At 56.6% G+C, this 16,366-nt stretch overlaps 2 protein-coding genes and 1 pseudogene across 3 annotated transcripts in view; all 3 read right to left on the reverse strand.

Annotated features, from left to right (window-relative positions):
- Positions 1 to 16,366, reverse strand: part of LOC128091986 (class II histocompatibility antigen, B-L beta chain-like) — an 83,755-nt gene that overhangs the window by 56,152 nt on the left and 11,237 nt on the right. Inside the window, exons 4-7 of the mRNA XM_052705415.1 lie at positions 15,881 to 16,150; positions 15,499 to 15,777; positions 15,306 to 15,416; positions 15,176 to 15,205 (exon numbers count right to left, since the gene is read on the reverse strand). Coding sequence (XP_052561375.1) covers positions 15,176 to 15,205; positions 15,306 to 15,416; positions 15,499 to 15,777; positions 15,881 to 16,150 — 690 coding nt within the window. The remainder of the gene's footprint in view (positions 1 to 15,175; positions 15,206 to 15,305; positions 15,417 to 15,498; positions 15,778 to 15,880; positions 16,151 to 16,366) is intronic.
- On the reverse strand, positions 6,796 to 8,253 carry LOC128092012 (zinc finger protein 620-like). Of its 2 annotated transcripts, none has more exons than XM_052705449.1 (3): positions 8,007 to 8,253; positions 7,262 to 7,360; positions 6,796 to 7,153 (listed from the first exon to the last, which is right to left on the reverse strand). In XM_052705449.1, the coding sequence occupies exons 1-3, from the start codon at positions 8,218 to 8,220 to the stop codon at positions 6,843 to 6,845; spliced, it is 624 nt and encodes a 207-aa protein (XP_052561409.1). In that variant the 5' UTR covers positions 8,221 to 8,253; the 3' UTR covers positions 6,796 to 6,842. The 2 variants fall into 2 exon arrangements, with proteins under 2 accessions (XP_052561409.1, XP_052561408.1); XM_052705448.1 differs by having other exon boundaries at positions 6,796 to 7,156.
- LOC128092009 (leukocyte receptor cluster member 9-like) lies at positions 11,959 to 12,719 on the reverse strand (annotated as a pseudogene).

Genomic DNA, 16,366 nt, shown 5'->3' on the forward strand with positions numbered 1-16,366 from the left:
CTGGGAACAGCCGTATCGCTCCCAGTGCTCCACCACTGCCTGAGCCCCACGGGTGGCCCCGTGCTCCCTCCATGACATTGCCACGCTCGCTCAGTGGTTGCCACGCGGTTTCACTGTCCTCGCACCATGCTCAACTCTTTATCATCCCTTTCTCACTCCGTGTTCCGCTCATATTACTCCTGTCGTCTGCGCATGGACACCTGACAGAAATGCCACTGTCTGCCCTTCGTCTTCTCATTGTCACCCGCTGTTTGCTCCAGCACCCTCCTGCTTACTCCACGCTCCCCCCTTTGATCCATGATCCCCACGGTCCATCCATAGCGAACCCACGATCCTCCAGTGCTCTCACCACGCTCACCTGTTTGTCACCCCATGTCTGCTCCAGCACCCAAGGGCAGGTGCCCATTCAGGGGATGCGTGGGGCAGGATTGGGATGCAGACAGTGAGGGCACCCGGGATATTACCTCTCCTCACAGGAGGCCCTGCTTGGCACAAGCACCTCTCATCTTGAGATGATTTCCACAGTGCCCACAGCCGGGCCCAGGGCGCTCACAGGGTCTCACTTCTCTCAGAGGTGGCCGGGGCAGCATTTCATTTCATTTCATTTCATTTCATTTCATTTCATTTCATTTCTCTTCCCCCTCCAGTATTTCATGGTGGCCAAATGTAAGAGGCAGCCCTGTGACGCAGAGCTCTCTCCATACACCAGTGACAGATGCCACCAGCCCTGCTGCTAACTGCTCTGTGGGACACGCTCAGTTGCTTCCTGTGCCACTTCCCAGGCTCTTTCCATTCTTTCCGGCCTGTGGTCGCTCTATGCTCATCCCAGTGTCATTGCATGGTCAGTTGGTGGCCACACAATATTCTGCCCACGGTCTCTCCATGCTCACCCCACAGTTCCTTCACACTTCCTTCATAGTAACTTCATGGTCACCCGATGGTCCCCCTGCTCTCCCCGTGGTTATCCCAAGATACCCCCATAATCGCCTCTTTGCCCCCCATTCTTATGGGCTGTTACCTCTGATGTCTTACCGCGGTCACATCATGTTCTCCCCGTGGTCCCCTTTGATCACCCCATGGTCACCCACGGTTGCCCTCACGGACCTCCCAGACCTCACAGCGCTGTTGCGCGGGGCTGCAAACGCTGCAGTGACACAGGTCAGCAGTGGGGCTGGGCTGTGTCCAAGCACCCTTCCTCTGACCAAGCACCCCAAGGACAGGACCCACATAAGGGGATGTGTGGGTCAGGATGGGGATGCGGGGCTATGATGGCACACGGGACGCTCAGCCTCATCACAGCGGGCTCCTGTGGCTGCAGGCACCATTCATCTGCACGACCTTGAGCACGAGGACGGTGCCTGTGTCGATGCTGGCCGTAGCCATGGTCAGGCCTGTGGTGCACACCAGAGTCTCAGTGCTCTTGGAGGTGAGCAGGAGCAGCTGGGGCTGTGCTGGGGGATGCAGTGGTGTTGAGCTGTGACCATGCTGACCTCGTCTCGCTCAGTTTCAGGCCACCCCGATCCAACCACTCCAGGTAATTTCTCATTCCCCAGTGACATCACTGTGCTCAGAGGAGCCCGAAAACCACTCTGGTCCTCCCTTTCCCTGCAGGGATTCTGAATTACGAGCTGCCCCACACTGCTGCTCCACCAGCATGTCCTGCGCTCCCCAGCCAGGAGCTAGAGTTTCCCTTTGTGTTGTCACCGCGTTCCCTGCTGCCCCTGCACAGCCTGCTCTGTCCCCTTCTCAATTAGAACTCGCTGAGCTGTTGACTCCGTGGTCCTTCCCCTTCCTTACTGTGGTCACCCAAAGATACCCCGCTGTGGTCACCCAGTGGTCACCTCTTTGTCACCCCATCACAACACCATCTTTGCCCCATGTGACCCACATGATTACCCATGGTCACCCTACGATGGCCAGACTTTCCCCTTCTGATCCCTGACCTATTTGTCACCACATTCTTATCCACGGTCACCTCATGACTGTGTCGTGTTTTGGCTGTGACACCCCATGATCACCCAGTGTTCCTGTCGCAGTGTCCTCGTTCCAACTCAGACACTCTTTGGTGGCCCAAGGATCTGTAGGGACCCCCATGGAGCTCAGCAGTGGGACGTGGCCATAGTGGGGACCAAATGTCAGAGGCAGTCCTGCAAAGCTGCGCTCTGTCTGCAGACAAATGATGCTGCATGACCCTGCTGTTCCCTGACCCTCGCTCCCCAGCTCCAAACTTGCTGGGAAGCTCCTCTCCAGTAGGTCAACCCTAGCCTGTATGGCTGAAGGCAGTTTTTCCTCCCCCTTCCTATATTTCCTCCTGTTGCAATTCATCACGTTCTTGTCTGCCCAACTGACCGTTCTGTTCACATCTTGTTGAACGGCAGCACAGATTTCTGGTATGTCAGCCACTCCTCCCAGCATTGTACTTGTTGAGGGTGCACTTTATCCCTTCATCCAGGTCACCGAGGAAGATGTTGAACAAGATTGGACCCCTGGGAAACACTGCTAGTTACAGGCCTGCAATCAGATTCTGAACCAATAATCACAACCCTCTGAGCTCTGCCAGTCAATCAGATCACAATCCACCTCACTGTTCTCTCACACTTCCTAGGAATGATTAATTGGGATCATTCTCCTGGCTGGGTGGCCTATAGCAGACTCTCACCTTACTGCCTTGCCCCTTAAACCTTATTTGGAGTCTCACAGCCATGTCACTGGGAACAGCAAGCTCCATGCATTCCAGCCCACCATTACGTACAGCAACACCATCCTGTTTCACCTGCCCTGCCTATCCTGGAGAGCCCGGAGCCATGCAGTGCACACAGCATGCATTTCATAGAACCTTTCCATCACACCTTGCTTATGCTGAGGATGTTGTAACTGCAGGACCAAGCTAAAAGCTTCTAGCTCCTCCTGCTTACACCTCATGCTGTGTGCAGTGCTATAGAAACATTTATAATGTGCTCCAGTCTGCCCAACTCCATGTGGAGCAGATCCAGATGCCTCGTCAACATGCTGTGCCTCCAACTTTGGATGGACACCAAGACCAGAAAAACAATGATGCATAACAACCATGCAGATGGAGACCTGGAGAGCTGCTCGTTTACTGGGGAGCTCTGTATGTGAGGCTGCACCAGTTCCGGGCTGTGCAGAGGTCGCATGTTACAAAGAGGACATACATTGCTGCTGGGTGAATACAAGTGCTGGTTGAACTGGCTGAGTGACAGAGCCCTCCCTGCACAACCTCCTGTGCGCATGTTAGGAATGGAGATGGGGCCTTGTGCCAAACGTGCCTTCCCCCAGAAGCATGCAGGGATCTGGAGTCTGACCTCCTTCCACCTTCCCCAGTCCTTCAACGCTTTGTCTTTTATTGGAGAAAGTAGGGCCAGAGCATAATGAAAACAAAAGCTGCAGGACAACTCAGCTCCTTTATTCTCCTTCCCTGTCCCCTTTCACACTGCACAGAAAGGCCCTTTGCCACAGAAGGGATGCAGTGATCAGGAGTATGAGGAGCAGGGCAAACCAAGCTTAACTTCCAAGGCTGGTCTCTTCCACATGACTTGTCGGCGGTCTGACACAAGGATGAAGGGATTGGCTGGTTGCTCTGTGAAAGCTTGCAGGTAGGATGACCTCTTCTGAATGCAGGTCATTTTTGCTAAATCTCCAAGAGACATTGGACTGCTCTCCTGACCCTTCTACACGATTCATCAGTGGACTCCAAAATTACTGAGCAGAACACGTGCACACAGGACATCCCTACACAGCTGAACTTCCTTAAGAAATGGCTTCAAAAAGCTGCTGACAGGAAGAGCAGAAAACTGGGCATGGGGAGAGATTGTATTCTATTAACAGGGAAAGAAACCATCAGAAGCTCCCAGGTATAAGTCCCTTTTCCAGACAGAGTGCCAGTGATGCCACTTTGTTTTTTCAAACTCTTTCTGTACGGTGGGAAGCGTTTGGGTTTCCATGATCCTTAGGTCTCTATCATCCTCAGGATCTCTCCAGTTTTTCATGGGGTTTTCCCATGAGCAAAGAGGTGCCAGCCCTCAAAGAAACTCCTCCTGCAGGTGAGACACTTGCAGGGTCTACCTCTCACACAGATTAGCCAGCTGTCAATAATGTTGCAGCCCCTGGATGAAACTCTGTCTTTCCAGGTCTCTGCCCTGAATGGATTCTCCGGTACTCAGTCTGGAGCTGTGGTAGAAGCTCTTCTTACATTTGGGACAGAGAGAAAGATCCCACTTGGATGCAGTGGCAAGGAGCCTCAGGAGACCCGAGGCTAACCTCTTGAGTTGAGCATACAGGGGGGCTGAAGAGTGCTACACCCCAACTGAAAAGGAAATCTTGGCCACATATGGGGGGGCTTGGACCTCTTCCGAAGTAGTCAGTATTGAAATGCAGCTCCTTCTGGCACCTCGACTGCCAGTGCTGAACTGGATGTTTAAAGGAAAGGTTCCCTCCATCCATCATGCGACTGATGCCACTTGGAGTAAGTGGGTTGCATTGATTACACAGCGAGCTCAAACGGGGAACCTCAGTCACCCACCAATCTTAGAGGTGATCGTGGACTGACCTGAAGACAAAAAGTCTGGAACATCACCAGCAGAAGAGGTACTGTGTGCTAGAGACCCCATCATCCGATGAACTACCAGAAAATGAAAGTAGCCGTTCTCTGATGGATGGTATCCTATTGTTGGGAAGCATTGCAGATGGAAAGCTGCTGTGCGGAGCCCTATATGACAAGTTGCAGAGGCCACCAAAGGAAAAGGAGAATGAAGCCAATTTGCAGAGGTAGGGGCTGTTCAACTGGCCTTAGATGTTGCTGGACGGGAGAGGTGGCCAATGATTTATAGTGACTCACGGATAGTGGCAAATGCCTGATGGGGGTGGTGAAAGCAGTGGGAACAAAACAACTGATAAAGAAGGGGTACATCTATTTGAACTGCTGAACGGTGGAAAGACGTTGTTGCCCAAATAAAGAATATGGTTGTAAAGGTGTGTCACAAAGATGCTCACGTGCCCAAGAACTGGGCTACTGAAGAACAACAAAATAACCATCAGGTAGATTAAGCCTCTAAACTTAAGGCGGCTCAAATGGACTTGAACTGGCAACACAAGGGTTAATTATTTCTAGCTCAGAGGGGAGGCTTGGCAGGTTGATTCCACCACCTTGCCATGATCTCACAGCAGGAAGCGTTATGTACTCACCATGGTGGAGGTAACCACTGGGTGGCTGGAAACATACACATACCCCATGCTACTGCCCACAACACCATATTAGGTCTGGAGAAACAAGTCCTGTGGCAACACGGCACTCCAGAAAGGATTGAATCAGATAATGGGTCTCGTTTCCAAAATTCTCTTGTGAACACTTGGGCCAAAGATCATGGCATTGAGGGGATTTATCATATCTCCTATCATGCACCAGCTTCTGGTACAATCAAATGACACGTCTTGTTAAAAACTGTGTTGAAAGCAATGGGTGGCAGCACATTTGAGCACTGGGAGAAGCGCTTGGCAGAAGCCACGTGGTTGGTCAACACTCAAGGATCGGTCAATGGCGATGGTCCAACCCAACCCAGCTCCCTACATAACATACAGGGAGATAAAGTCCCTGCAGTACATATAAAGAGCATCTTGGGAAAAGCACTGTGGGTCCTTGCAGCCTCTGGAAAGGGCAAAACTCACAGTGGAACTGTTTTTGCTCAGCGTGATGCAGAAAGAGGGGATGTTCAATGTGTACCACAAGGGAATTTGACGTTGGCCGAGTGTATTCAGTCATTCCACGTGTATGTACATGTGTGTGTGCTTAGTACAATTATTACAACGTTAATTACATGTTGATACATGCTAACTGAGAACGATCTGTATGTATTTAGATATTGAGCATGATACAGTAATGTGGAATAAGGGATGCAGTGTTAGTTTTATGATGTTTTGTCACCAGTACTCCACACCATTGCATCCAGGCTGGATGTGGCACTGGGCAGCCTGGTCTAATGGTTGGCGCCCTGCCCACGGCAGGGGCTTGAAAATACATACCTTTGAGGTCCTTCTCAACCCAGGCCATTCTATGATTCTGTGATTGTGTGCAGTGCTTTGGGATTTACAGTTACTGCTCTGGGTAGCTGGTTCTGAGAAGAACTACATGCCCCAGGGGACTCTGTGTTTCCATTCACACATCAGAGGTAAAGATAAAAACTGTTTGCACATCACAAGATGTCTCTTTTTTCACTTTCTGCTCGTCCTGGCAGCACGTGTGCTCACCTTCAGCATTACAGCAAGACCTTCAGCTTTCAAACACTCTCTCTCTCTCTCACTTTTATTTATTAACTCCAATTCCCATTAGACTGTACTATATTGTGTTATCTTGCGTTCTGATATATTTTCTAGTAAATGAGCTTTCCTCTTCAGATCACTGCCACTGTTTGGATGTTAGGCCCGTCTACCTGTCCTTTTCCCTTTTCCTCCTTCCCCTTTTTCCTTTTCCCATTCTCCCTTTTCTGGGGCATGGATCCGTGGATCCTCCTCCTTCACCAGTCACAGAACCGGGCCAAACCACGTCACAAACTGCTGACATGCGCTTAAAGGGTCTCTCTCCTGTGTGGATGATGGGTGGCAGGTGAGGTAGAAACTAGTTCTGAAGCTCTCGGGACACTCGGGACACTCGAAGGGTCTCTCCCCTGTGTGGATGCGCTGGTGGCGCTTCAATACAGAATTGTATTTGAAGCTCATCTCACACTCACGACACTTAAAGGGTCTCTGTCCTCTGTGGATGCGCTGATGGAAGGCGAGGTGGGATTTCCATTTGAAGCTTTTGGTACAATCTGAACACTTGTACAATCTCTTCATTGAGCATACACAACAGTGGTTAAAAAGCTTTTCAGGCTTTTTCCACACTCAGCACGTGGGTTCTGCCTTTTCTCCTGGCACACTTCCTTACTCCTTGCATCTTCAGGCTGTTTTTGACCTGTGCTGCAGTCCAGGAGATTCCTCACAGTCTCTCCTGGAGGGTTTCCCTGTTGCTTCTTGAGGTGCTCTACTTGTTTCAGATCCCCTTGGATATCCTTTCTGATTTCTTCCACCAAGACACTTCCACACCGCCTTTCAGTCACATCACAATTCTGTACACCCTCCTCAACAGTTGTGATTCCATGTCCTGCTGGATGACAGAGAAAAGCCAGAAATAACACAGTAGGCCTAAACTATTTCTCAGACAAAGATGGTTCTTGTCAGCCCAACCTCCTCCTGTCCCCCACCATCTCACCTGGGCTGAGATCTCCTGCCATGTCCTCCAGGACATGCACATCTGGGTCCCAGGGGTCTTCCTCTCCTTCAAGCAGGGAGACCACCATAGGTTTGGGGGCTGCACATGGAGGTTAAATACAGAAGCAGAGGACGTGAAAGCATTCCGATGATTCTGGCACAGCTGCTTCTCCAACAACTCCACTCGGTGTCCCTCCCAACTTCTGTAACCACAATAAGGGCCTGGATGACACTGGGCCAACACATACTGGCTTGCTTTGGAGCCCAACATGACCTCTACGTACCTGAAAATTATGCAGGAACAGTTTCTCTAATGTTCACCTTAGGATTTCTTTTTTTAAATTGTATCCAAACTGCTTAGTGCCCAAGGCTTCATAAAGGTTTGCAATAATTCAATGGAAAAGGAAAAAAAAAGGCAAATAACCAGAGTTGTCAGGTTGCTGGAGCACGGCGGCACAATGCAACGCAGCAATATGCAACACAGCCACACAAAGACAGCTTGCAGGAGCTGATCCAACCCCTCCCAGCTGATGGCTGCTGGCCAGCAGTGACTCTGGACCATTTCTCAGAGTTCTAAGCAGCTAATCCTTCCTGAAACATATGAGAAACTTACCTACATTTTGTTTCTGGTGCTGCCGCGTTCCTCCACAAGTAACTACACTGCAATTATTCTAAGCCCTGCTTGCAGTGTCGTTCTACACAGCCAAAGGAGCCCTAACAAGGACGAAAGGCAGCAAAGCCCTCACCCAGCGAGGCCACGCACGCGTACGTCTCCAGCATCACGTCCCGGTACAGCGCTCGCTGCGCAGGGTCCAGCAGCGCCCACTGCTCCCTGCTGAAATACACGGCCACCTCCGCAAAGGTCACGGGCTCCTGCAAGCAAAGAGGCTCCTTGCTGGGAACTGCCACGGCCCAGGGAAGCAGCTGGCAGAGAAGAGAAAGGCACCTCCCTCTCCCCATGCATTCACATCCCTCACTTGCTTGCTTCCCCACACTCCTACCTGAGATGGATGCGGTGTGGCCATTTGTTGCTCTCCCGCAGACTGCGATTGTCACAGGTGAAAGGCAGGAGTTTCACTGCAGCCTGCTGGGACTAAAGAATCGGCAGGATAGGTGTGAGGGAATGCTGCTGTCCCTAGAATCATACAATCATAGAATCGCAAGGTTGGAAATGACCTACAAGATCATCTAGTCCAACCCCCCTCCCATTCCTGTTAGTAACACAAGCTACTAAACCATATCTCCTGGCTCCTCATCCAGGCACCTCTTCAACACTGCCAGGAATGGCGACTCCACCACTTCCCTGGGCAGCCATTGCAATGCCTGACCGCCCTCTGAGAGAAAAAGTTTCTCCTAATGTTCAACCTCAACCTCCTCTGGTACAACTTCTGGCCGTTTCCTCGGGTCCTACTGTTTGCCTGGGAGAAGAGGCCAGACCCTTTTGCACCACAACCAAGGAGGGATCTCCGACCACAGATCCTCCCCAGTGGCTGTCAGCCCGTTGATGGGGTCTAAGGGAGTGCAGCCAGGCTCAAACCCTTCCTATCACACAGCTAAATTGCCTTCGCCTGCGCTGCCAGGGCTGACCAGTCCTTTCCCAGGCAATCCATCAGCGGATCTGGCCGGGACTCAGCAGCTGCCACAGAAGCAGTGACGCCGTGGGGCAGGGACACAGTGGAGCAATGATGCTACGGGGCAGCGTTGTTAGGGGGGAGCAGCACGGGGGAGCGCTGCTACGCGGCAATGACAGTTTTTGGTGCGGCGCTGTGGGGCACTGATGCTATTGGGCGGCTGTGGCAGCATAGCGAGAAAGAGATACGGAAGCGGAACGGCAAAGGGACGACCAGGAAGATTGCTCAGCGATCTCGGAACATCTCGGCGCACGGGGAAAAGGAAGGATCTCCAGGAAGGCCCTTCCACGGGATCCAAGAGAGGTGCGGCCCCCCCTTCCGATCACACCGCTGCACGGCCGCTACCTGCGCTGCCAGGGCTGAGCGGCCCGCTGCCAGGCGATCCATCAGCGGGCCGGGCCGGGACTCAGCACTTCCCGTTCGGCACCAAGAGCCCGAGGCGGCTGACAGCAAACGGCGACACGGGAGAGGATCACAGCCGTCAGCCGGGCGGCGCTTCGCCCCCGGGGACAGCGGGCAGCGCCTGCGGGAAACGCGGCCCGGTGCGGCTTCAGGCCGTGGAGCAGCGCAGGAAGCCCCGGGACGGAGCGGGGAACGATCGCAGCGGAGAAAGCCGGCGGAGCGAGCGACGCGCCGTGACGTCACCGCGCGCCATGATGACGTCACGTCCGGCCTGCAGCGGAAGCGGAGTGCGGACGGGCGGGGGGGGAGTGGGACGGGGCGGGAGCGGCGCTGCCGCAGTTCGTATCCGGGGCTGCGGCGCGGAGCCGGGGGGCGGTGGGTGGCGGCCGGCGGGACGCGCGGACGGCGCGGGGCTGCAGCAGCGCTGCGCGGGGCGGCTGAGAGCAGGCGGTGAGGCCCGGCCCGCACTGTGCTGCGCCGCGTCCCGTCCCGTCCCGTTCCGCAGCGCTGCGGGAAGCGATGGGAGCGGCTGCGGTGCAGCGCTTCGCTTACTGCAAACGGCGCGTGTTTACGATGGGCGGCGGCTTGGCAAGACGGGCGTAGAAAGAAATGGGAGGAGCGAGAGAGGCGTGTGAGCCGCGGAAGGTATTGTTAATGCAGACGGCGTGAAGGTGCTGGGTGTGCAGAGGCCTCTTCTGCAGGGAGAAACGGGGTGAGCTGCCAGCAGCTTCCGTCAGTGCCCGCCGAGCGGCGAGCTGAAGTCGTGGGCAGTGCCTGAAGGGAGGCTCCGTGAAAGCTGGGATGGGGCTGTTTGATAAGGGTGTGTGGCGACAGGATGAGGGGAAACGGCTTTCAAGTGGAAGGAGGTCGATTTAGGCTGGCTGTTAGGAGGAAATTATTTCCTGAGAGGGAGCAGCTTGTGGATGCCCCCGCCCTGGAGGCATTCAGTGCCAGGCAGGACGGGGCTGTGGGAGGTGTCCCAGCCTGGAGCAGGGGATTGGAACTGGATGATCTGAAAGGTCTCTTGTAAGCCAAGCCATTCGGTGGTTCTGTGATCCTTTGGGAACTGCAGAGGAGAATGGCTTGAAGGAAACAGGAGCACTGCAGATGCAGTGTGCAGTTCAGAGAGCACCTCTGTGCAGTGAGAGCAGGGAGCGCCTGAAGCAATACGGCCCAGACACAGAGAGCAGCTCAGAACGGTGATGGAACCGTGGAAACACGAGGCTGGAGTGGAGCTACAAGATCATCCCATCCAACCGTCCTCCTCCCACCGCTACCACCGCTGAGCTACTCAGCTTTATCTTGTGGCACCTCGACCAGAGTGTCAGTGGTCTGTGGGCTGGTTCGGCCTGGTTCCGTGACTGGCAGGAGGGGGGATCTGTGGATCCGCACCCTGCAAAATGGAAATGGGAAAAAGGATGAAGAGATGGGCTCTGAAACAGAACAGAAGCGACGATCTGAAAGGAAACAAACTAATTTGCTAGAAAAGATATCGGAATGCCAGATAACACTCTGTAATACAAAATAATACAAGATCATTAGAATATGAGCTAAAAAATCAAATGCAAAGAGAGAGAGTGTCCAAAAGCCAAAGGCCTTACGCTCATGCTGAGGCAGACGGGCAGCAGAGGTGAGCCAGACGATGAAAAGGGCCATCAGGTGACCTCCCAAGGCCTTCTGTCTTTTCCCTCTGAGCAGAAATGGTAACAGAACAGTGAACAGCACCCCACGGCCAAGAGGACCCAGTGTCCGTGTTCACATATCCTCATCCCTGACACCGAAGGGATTCTGGTGCCTTTGTTTGGGTGCAGAATGTACACCCGTGGGCAAGGGGACCCTCTGTCCATGTCCCTGTAGTGTAGTGACAGAGCTCAGGGGGCTTTGGCATCAACGTCCCCCCCGTAGCCAAGAGGGACCCAATGTCCACGTCGCCATACCCGTGTCCCCCGTGCCAAGGCAACCTCGGTGTCACCCATGGAGGACAGAAGGTGTCCGGGTGCCACGTCCCCATGTCATTGTTGCCAGGAGCCAAGGAGACCTCAGTACCACTTTCTTTGGGGTACGGTAAGGACGCCCGGTGCGTCCTCGTCCCCATGACAAAAGGAGCCCGGTGTCCTGGTCCAGGTTTTCCTGTCCTCAGGGCCGAGGGGACCTCAGTGTCACCTTTGGGGTACCAGAAGGGTCCCCCACATCCATGTCCCCGATGCCAAAGGGACACCGCTGTCACCTCTGGGGTCCAAGTGTCCATCTCCGTGTGTTTGTGGCACAGAAGGGTCCCCGACATCCCCAGTGCTGAGAGGACCTCACTGTCACCGTGGGACTACAGAACAGGGTGAGGCGTTCATGTCACCGCCATGTTATCCCAGTGCTAAAGGGACGTCCGTGTCACTTTCAGGGTACATAAGGGCCCCAAGCGTGTGTGCGCCCTATGTCCGTGAGCCTGTGCCCAAGGGGATCCCATGTGCACGTCCCCATGTCCCCAATGCAAAAGGGATTTTGGTGCCCTTTTTTTGGATACAGAAGGGAATCCTGTGCCCACGTCACTGCAGCCGGGGGCTCCTCCAGGAGTGCGCATCCCCACGTCCCCAGCACAGAGGGGACCTCACCGTCACCTCCGGGGTACAGAAGGGCCCCCGACGGCATTTCGGGGGTTCGTCGCCCTCCCTCACTCCCCCCAGCCCTCCCCCAGCTCCTCCAGCACCTCCCGCATGGTCCCCCGTCCCCCCCCCCCGACCCGAACACGCGATCGAAGCGCTTCTCCCGGTCCCACACGCAGCGCCCGCGGTAGCGGATGCGCACGATGCGGTGTTCGGGCACCGCCAGGTCCGCGGGCCCCGCGTCGCACAGCGGCCCCGTGAAGAACTCCAGCAGCGGCCGCTCCACGACGCCCACGAAGCGGTCGCGGTACTCCACGGTGGCGGCCGCGGGGTCCGCTCGAGGGTCCCAGCGGAGGCGGCTGAGGACGGCGGCGGCGCGGCGCAGCGGCGGCTTCTTCCCCGCCGCTCCCGGTTCCTCCCGCGTCGCTGCCGGTTCCGGGCCGGCGGTCGGACTCCGCCCCGGGTGCGGGCGGCGGCAGCGCGGCCCGAAACGGCAGCGGCCCTCCAGGAACCAACGGCACGGGGCGGGCGCCGGGGCCGGAACCGGTTCCGCGCCGCCGGGACGCCGATCCGGGTCCGGGTCCTCGGGACCGCGATTCAGATCGGGCTCCGCGTCCGCGGGTCCGGGCGCCGGGTCCGCGCCCGCGTTCGGGTCTGGTTCCGCGAGTCCGGAGCGCGGCTCCGGTCCCGGCTGCGGGGATCCGGGCCGCAGACCGCCGTCCATGGGTCCGCGGTGCGGGTCCGGGTGCGGCAGCGGGCCCGTGAGTCCGGGGGCCGGAACCGGGTCCGTTCGGTGGCTTCGGGAGCGGCACCGGGCGCGGTGCGGGCAAAGAGCAGCGTGGTACGGGGCGGGGCCAGGACAGAAAGGGGGCGTGGCTGATGGCACGAAGGGGCGTGGTTAACGACGGCGATGGGCGTGGCTGGAATCGGACCGACGGCGTGCGGGGGCGTGGCCAAACGGAAAGGGCGTGGTTTAGGCAAAAAGCGACGGGCGCAGGGCATGGGGGCGTGGCCAGGAATGTTAGGGGCGTGGCTTCAAAACTGAGACGCCCCGGGGGGCGTGGCCAGGTTACGGCGCGGGGCGTGGCCAAGGAGCTGCACCGGTGCCTATGGGCGTCTGGTTGTGTTTGACCTGAATGAGTATCAGTGCAGCCATTTACATCCCACTCCCCCCCCCATGGTCCACGGCACCATTTATTGCCTTTTCACCTCCAATTTCCCTCACTGCACCGGGTCAACTGCCCCCATCTCTTCTTAATTTTGAGTTTTTCCCTCCCTTCCTTCCTTCATTGCCTCCTTCCTTCTTTCCTCCCTGCCTTCCTTCTTATCTCCCTCCCTCCCTCCCTCCCTGCCTCCCTTCCTACTTTCCTTGCATTCTCCTCATGAGAGGCAGATGAGGCAACACGGAGCCTTCCATGGGCAGCAGCTGTTAGGATGAGCCCTCGGTGGGGAGTGTTTGATGAGAATGTGTGCTTGGTTCAGGGCGTAGGGATGGAGCAGGCTCCCTCTGCACGCGGGGTTTTGAAAGACATTCCAAATGAAGCTGACAGCCGCTGGGACTTCCCTTTGGAGCCCTTTTTCATACCGACCCGAGCTGGGGTTGGCGTTTGGATCACGGAATCAATAAGGTTGGAAAATGTGAGAGGCGGGTGGTGTTTTTGCAGTGGAAGTTTCCAGTGTTTTCTGTCTGTAGTCTCGGCCCTGACCGAACTGAAAACCTTCCTGCGAAACAGTGATACAAGTTGTTTTTCACCAAGAAAGCTGCTGAACGGAGTAAAGTGCAGATTGGGGCGTTTCGGCTCAGGTAGGATTGAGACAGGCACGAGGCAAAGGAAACAGGCAGGGCGGGGAGAGCCTAGCGCAGCACGGAACCAATGTGCTTCCCTTTGGAAACACTGCCCTCCTACCTGTGTAGGAAAGCACAGGCCATACCTAAAAACAACCAGTTGGTACCAGACCTTCTATTGTGGCAACAGCGTCGGGAAGATGGTGACCAGGAGAAGCTCCACCAACCTGTGCCAGGAGAGGAATTACCGCGTCGGACCCGGGGATGGAACTGAACGAATGGACTGCTGTGCAATTTCTGCCTTTGGCCAGCAGGGGCCCATTGTTGCAATGATGGACAGACTTTGCTGCTATCACAAAGATCTTTGCCTGCTTAAAAATCTACGATTCGCAGCGTTTTCCTCAGCGATGGATGACACAGGGAACACGCGGTGATCACGAGGGGTGGGATCATGGCGAGGCCGTGGGGCGACCGCGGGCTGAGCACGGGATGACAGTGAAGGGAACACAGAGGGAAACACCATAGGATCACGGGGAGGAGCGTCAGGTGGGAATGAGGTTGTGAAGAGGTGGGCATGGGGTGGCCATGGGGCAAGACGTGTCAGCGCCCTCCACCCAACGCCCAGCCAATCCCCGAGCGTCAAGCATCGTCTGTATTCTGCCCAACTCCACACAGCTTTAAGGCCTTCCGCATGGCGTCATGTATGCTTGGATGAGGACACCTGTCCTGGCTCCACGTCATCATGGCAATGGTTCTTCCCCTCTCCGTGGCCCGGCCCGGCCTCAGGAGCGCTCCATCACTCAGCAACAGCCAAAAAAGCAGCGTGCTACTCGCAGTGTCTGAGCTGGAACCAGAACACTGCGAGGTCATTTCGATGGGAACACCGAGTGATCGCCAGGTGTCACGGCCTAAGCGTAACACAGCCAGGAGATGGGTGAGAAAGTGGGTGCAGAATGTGTGTCTCCGGGATGACCGCGGGGTAATGATGGTGAGGACATGGGTTGGCATGCTGAGAACACGGTGGCGACATCGGGTGACCACAGGGTTGCTAGGAAGGAGTCTCAGGGGGAAAAATGGCTTGAGAGTGAAGGGATCGGAAGGGGAAAGTCTGGCCAGTGTGGGGTGAGCACGGGTAACCCTGTGGGTCATATGAGGCAAAGATGGTGTTGTGATGGGTGATGGGGTGACAAAGAGGTGACCACTGGGTGACCACGGTGGGGTGTCATTGGGTGACCACAGTAAGGAAGGGGAAGGACCACGGAGTCAACAGCTCAGCGAGTTCTAATTGAGAAGGGGACAGAGCAGGCTGTGCAGGGGCAGCAGGGAACGCGGTGACAACGCAAAGGGAAACTCTAGCTCCTGGCTGGGGAGCGCAGGACATGCTGGTGGAGCAGCAGCTGCTAGTTGAGGATCCCTGCAGGGAAAGGGGGAGAAATGAGGACCGCAGTGAGCTTGGGGCTCCTGGGTACAGCGCTGTCACTGGGGGAATGAGAAATTACCTGGAGTGGTTGGATCAGGGTGCCCTGAAACTGAGCGAGACGAGGTCATGGTCACATTGAGCGAGCGTGGCCACAGCTCACCGCCGCCATCTCCTTCCCCAGAGCACAGCCCCGCTGCCCCACTGCTCACCTTTCTTAGTGTGCAGGAAGAGGAAGAGCCCCAGCGCCAGGTAGACGAGCCCCACCACAAAGCCCCCGATGCCCACCAGCAGCTTGCTCCTGCCCACATCCACCAGCGGCTCTGCAGGGACAGGAAGGGGAGCTCAGGTTCTGAAGGCCACGCTCCCACTCCCCCCAGAGCCGACAGGGGCGAGGGGCCTTACCCCAGGGCTGGCCGATGGGCTGCCGCAGGCTGCTGTGCTCCACCCGGCACGCGTAGCTGTCCCCGTGCCGTGGGCTGGTCTCCAGCAGCACCAGCACCTGGTAGGTCCAGTCCCCGTTCTGGATCACGTCCGTGGACACGACGCGCTCCGTCTCCTCCCGCCCATTCTGGAACCACTTCACTTCGATCTCGGGTGGGTAGAAGCCCGTCACGTAGCAAGCCAGCCGGTCGCTTTGGGGCTGGGAGCCCGACTGCAGCGCACAGATCCTCACCTTGGGCTCTGCCGGGGGACAGAGGGAGAGCGTTGGGGACGGGCTGTGAGAGCGCCGCGTGTGCTCATCAGCGCTGTGCCCGTCGCGAGCTGTGCGGACGCGTGAACTCACCTCTCTTCCGCAGCGTCACAGGGGCCACTGTCTCGTGGTTGTAGTTGCAGAGCATTTCCACCGCAGCCCTGTTCTTCTCCAGCACGTCCGGCTGGCTGTTGAAGAGCCGAGCAGAAGGCTCTCCCAGGACCGTGTCGGCCACGAAGAGACCGACGTCGCTGTCGAAGTGCACGTACTGCTGCCGGTTGTAGACGTGCCTCACCAGAAACCTCGTCCGCTCGGTGCCATTGAGGAAGCGGCACTCAACTGTAGCGCTCCACTGGAAAAACGCTGCGGGGAGAGGGCGCCGTCACGGAGCGCAGCGGCCCCTCGCCGGACCCGAGAGCCCCTCCCCGCCCTCGCTCCGTCCCGGCCCCACCCCGCGCCCCCCACGGCTGCGGTGCCGCTGGCGTCCCGGAGCCCCGGGGCTCCGAACGCCGCGCGCGGGGCTGGGATGGGTGCCGGGAGAGCCCGGCAGGGACCGGCCTGCACCATCCCCACCCCGGC

This window comes from Tympanuchus pallidicinctus, unplaced genomic scaffold (genome assembly GCF_026119805.1).
Source record: "Tympanuchus pallidicinctus isolate F22 unplaced genomic scaffold, pur_lepc_1.0 scaffold58, whole genome shotgun sequence".
Taxonomy (NCBI): domain Eukaryota; kingdom Metazoa; phylum Chordata; class Aves; order Galliformes; family Phasianidae; genus Tympanuchus; species Tympanuchus pallidicinctus.

Bases quoted from the DNA above. Each gene is read 5' to 3' on its own strand.
- LOC128092012 (XM_052705448.1), bottom strand. From the start codon at position 8,220: ATGGGGAGAGGGAGGTGCCTTTCTCTTCTCTGCCAGCTGCTTCCCTGG. The intron at 7,361-8,006 runs GTGAGGGCTTTG...CTCCATGTGCAG, and splicing joins CGCGTGCGTGGCCTCGCTGG to CCCCCAAACCTATGGTGGTC. The intron at 7,157-7,261 runs GTGAGATGGTGG...TCTGTCATCCAG, and splicing joins GGCAGGAGATCTCAGCCCAG to CAGGACATGGAATCACAACT.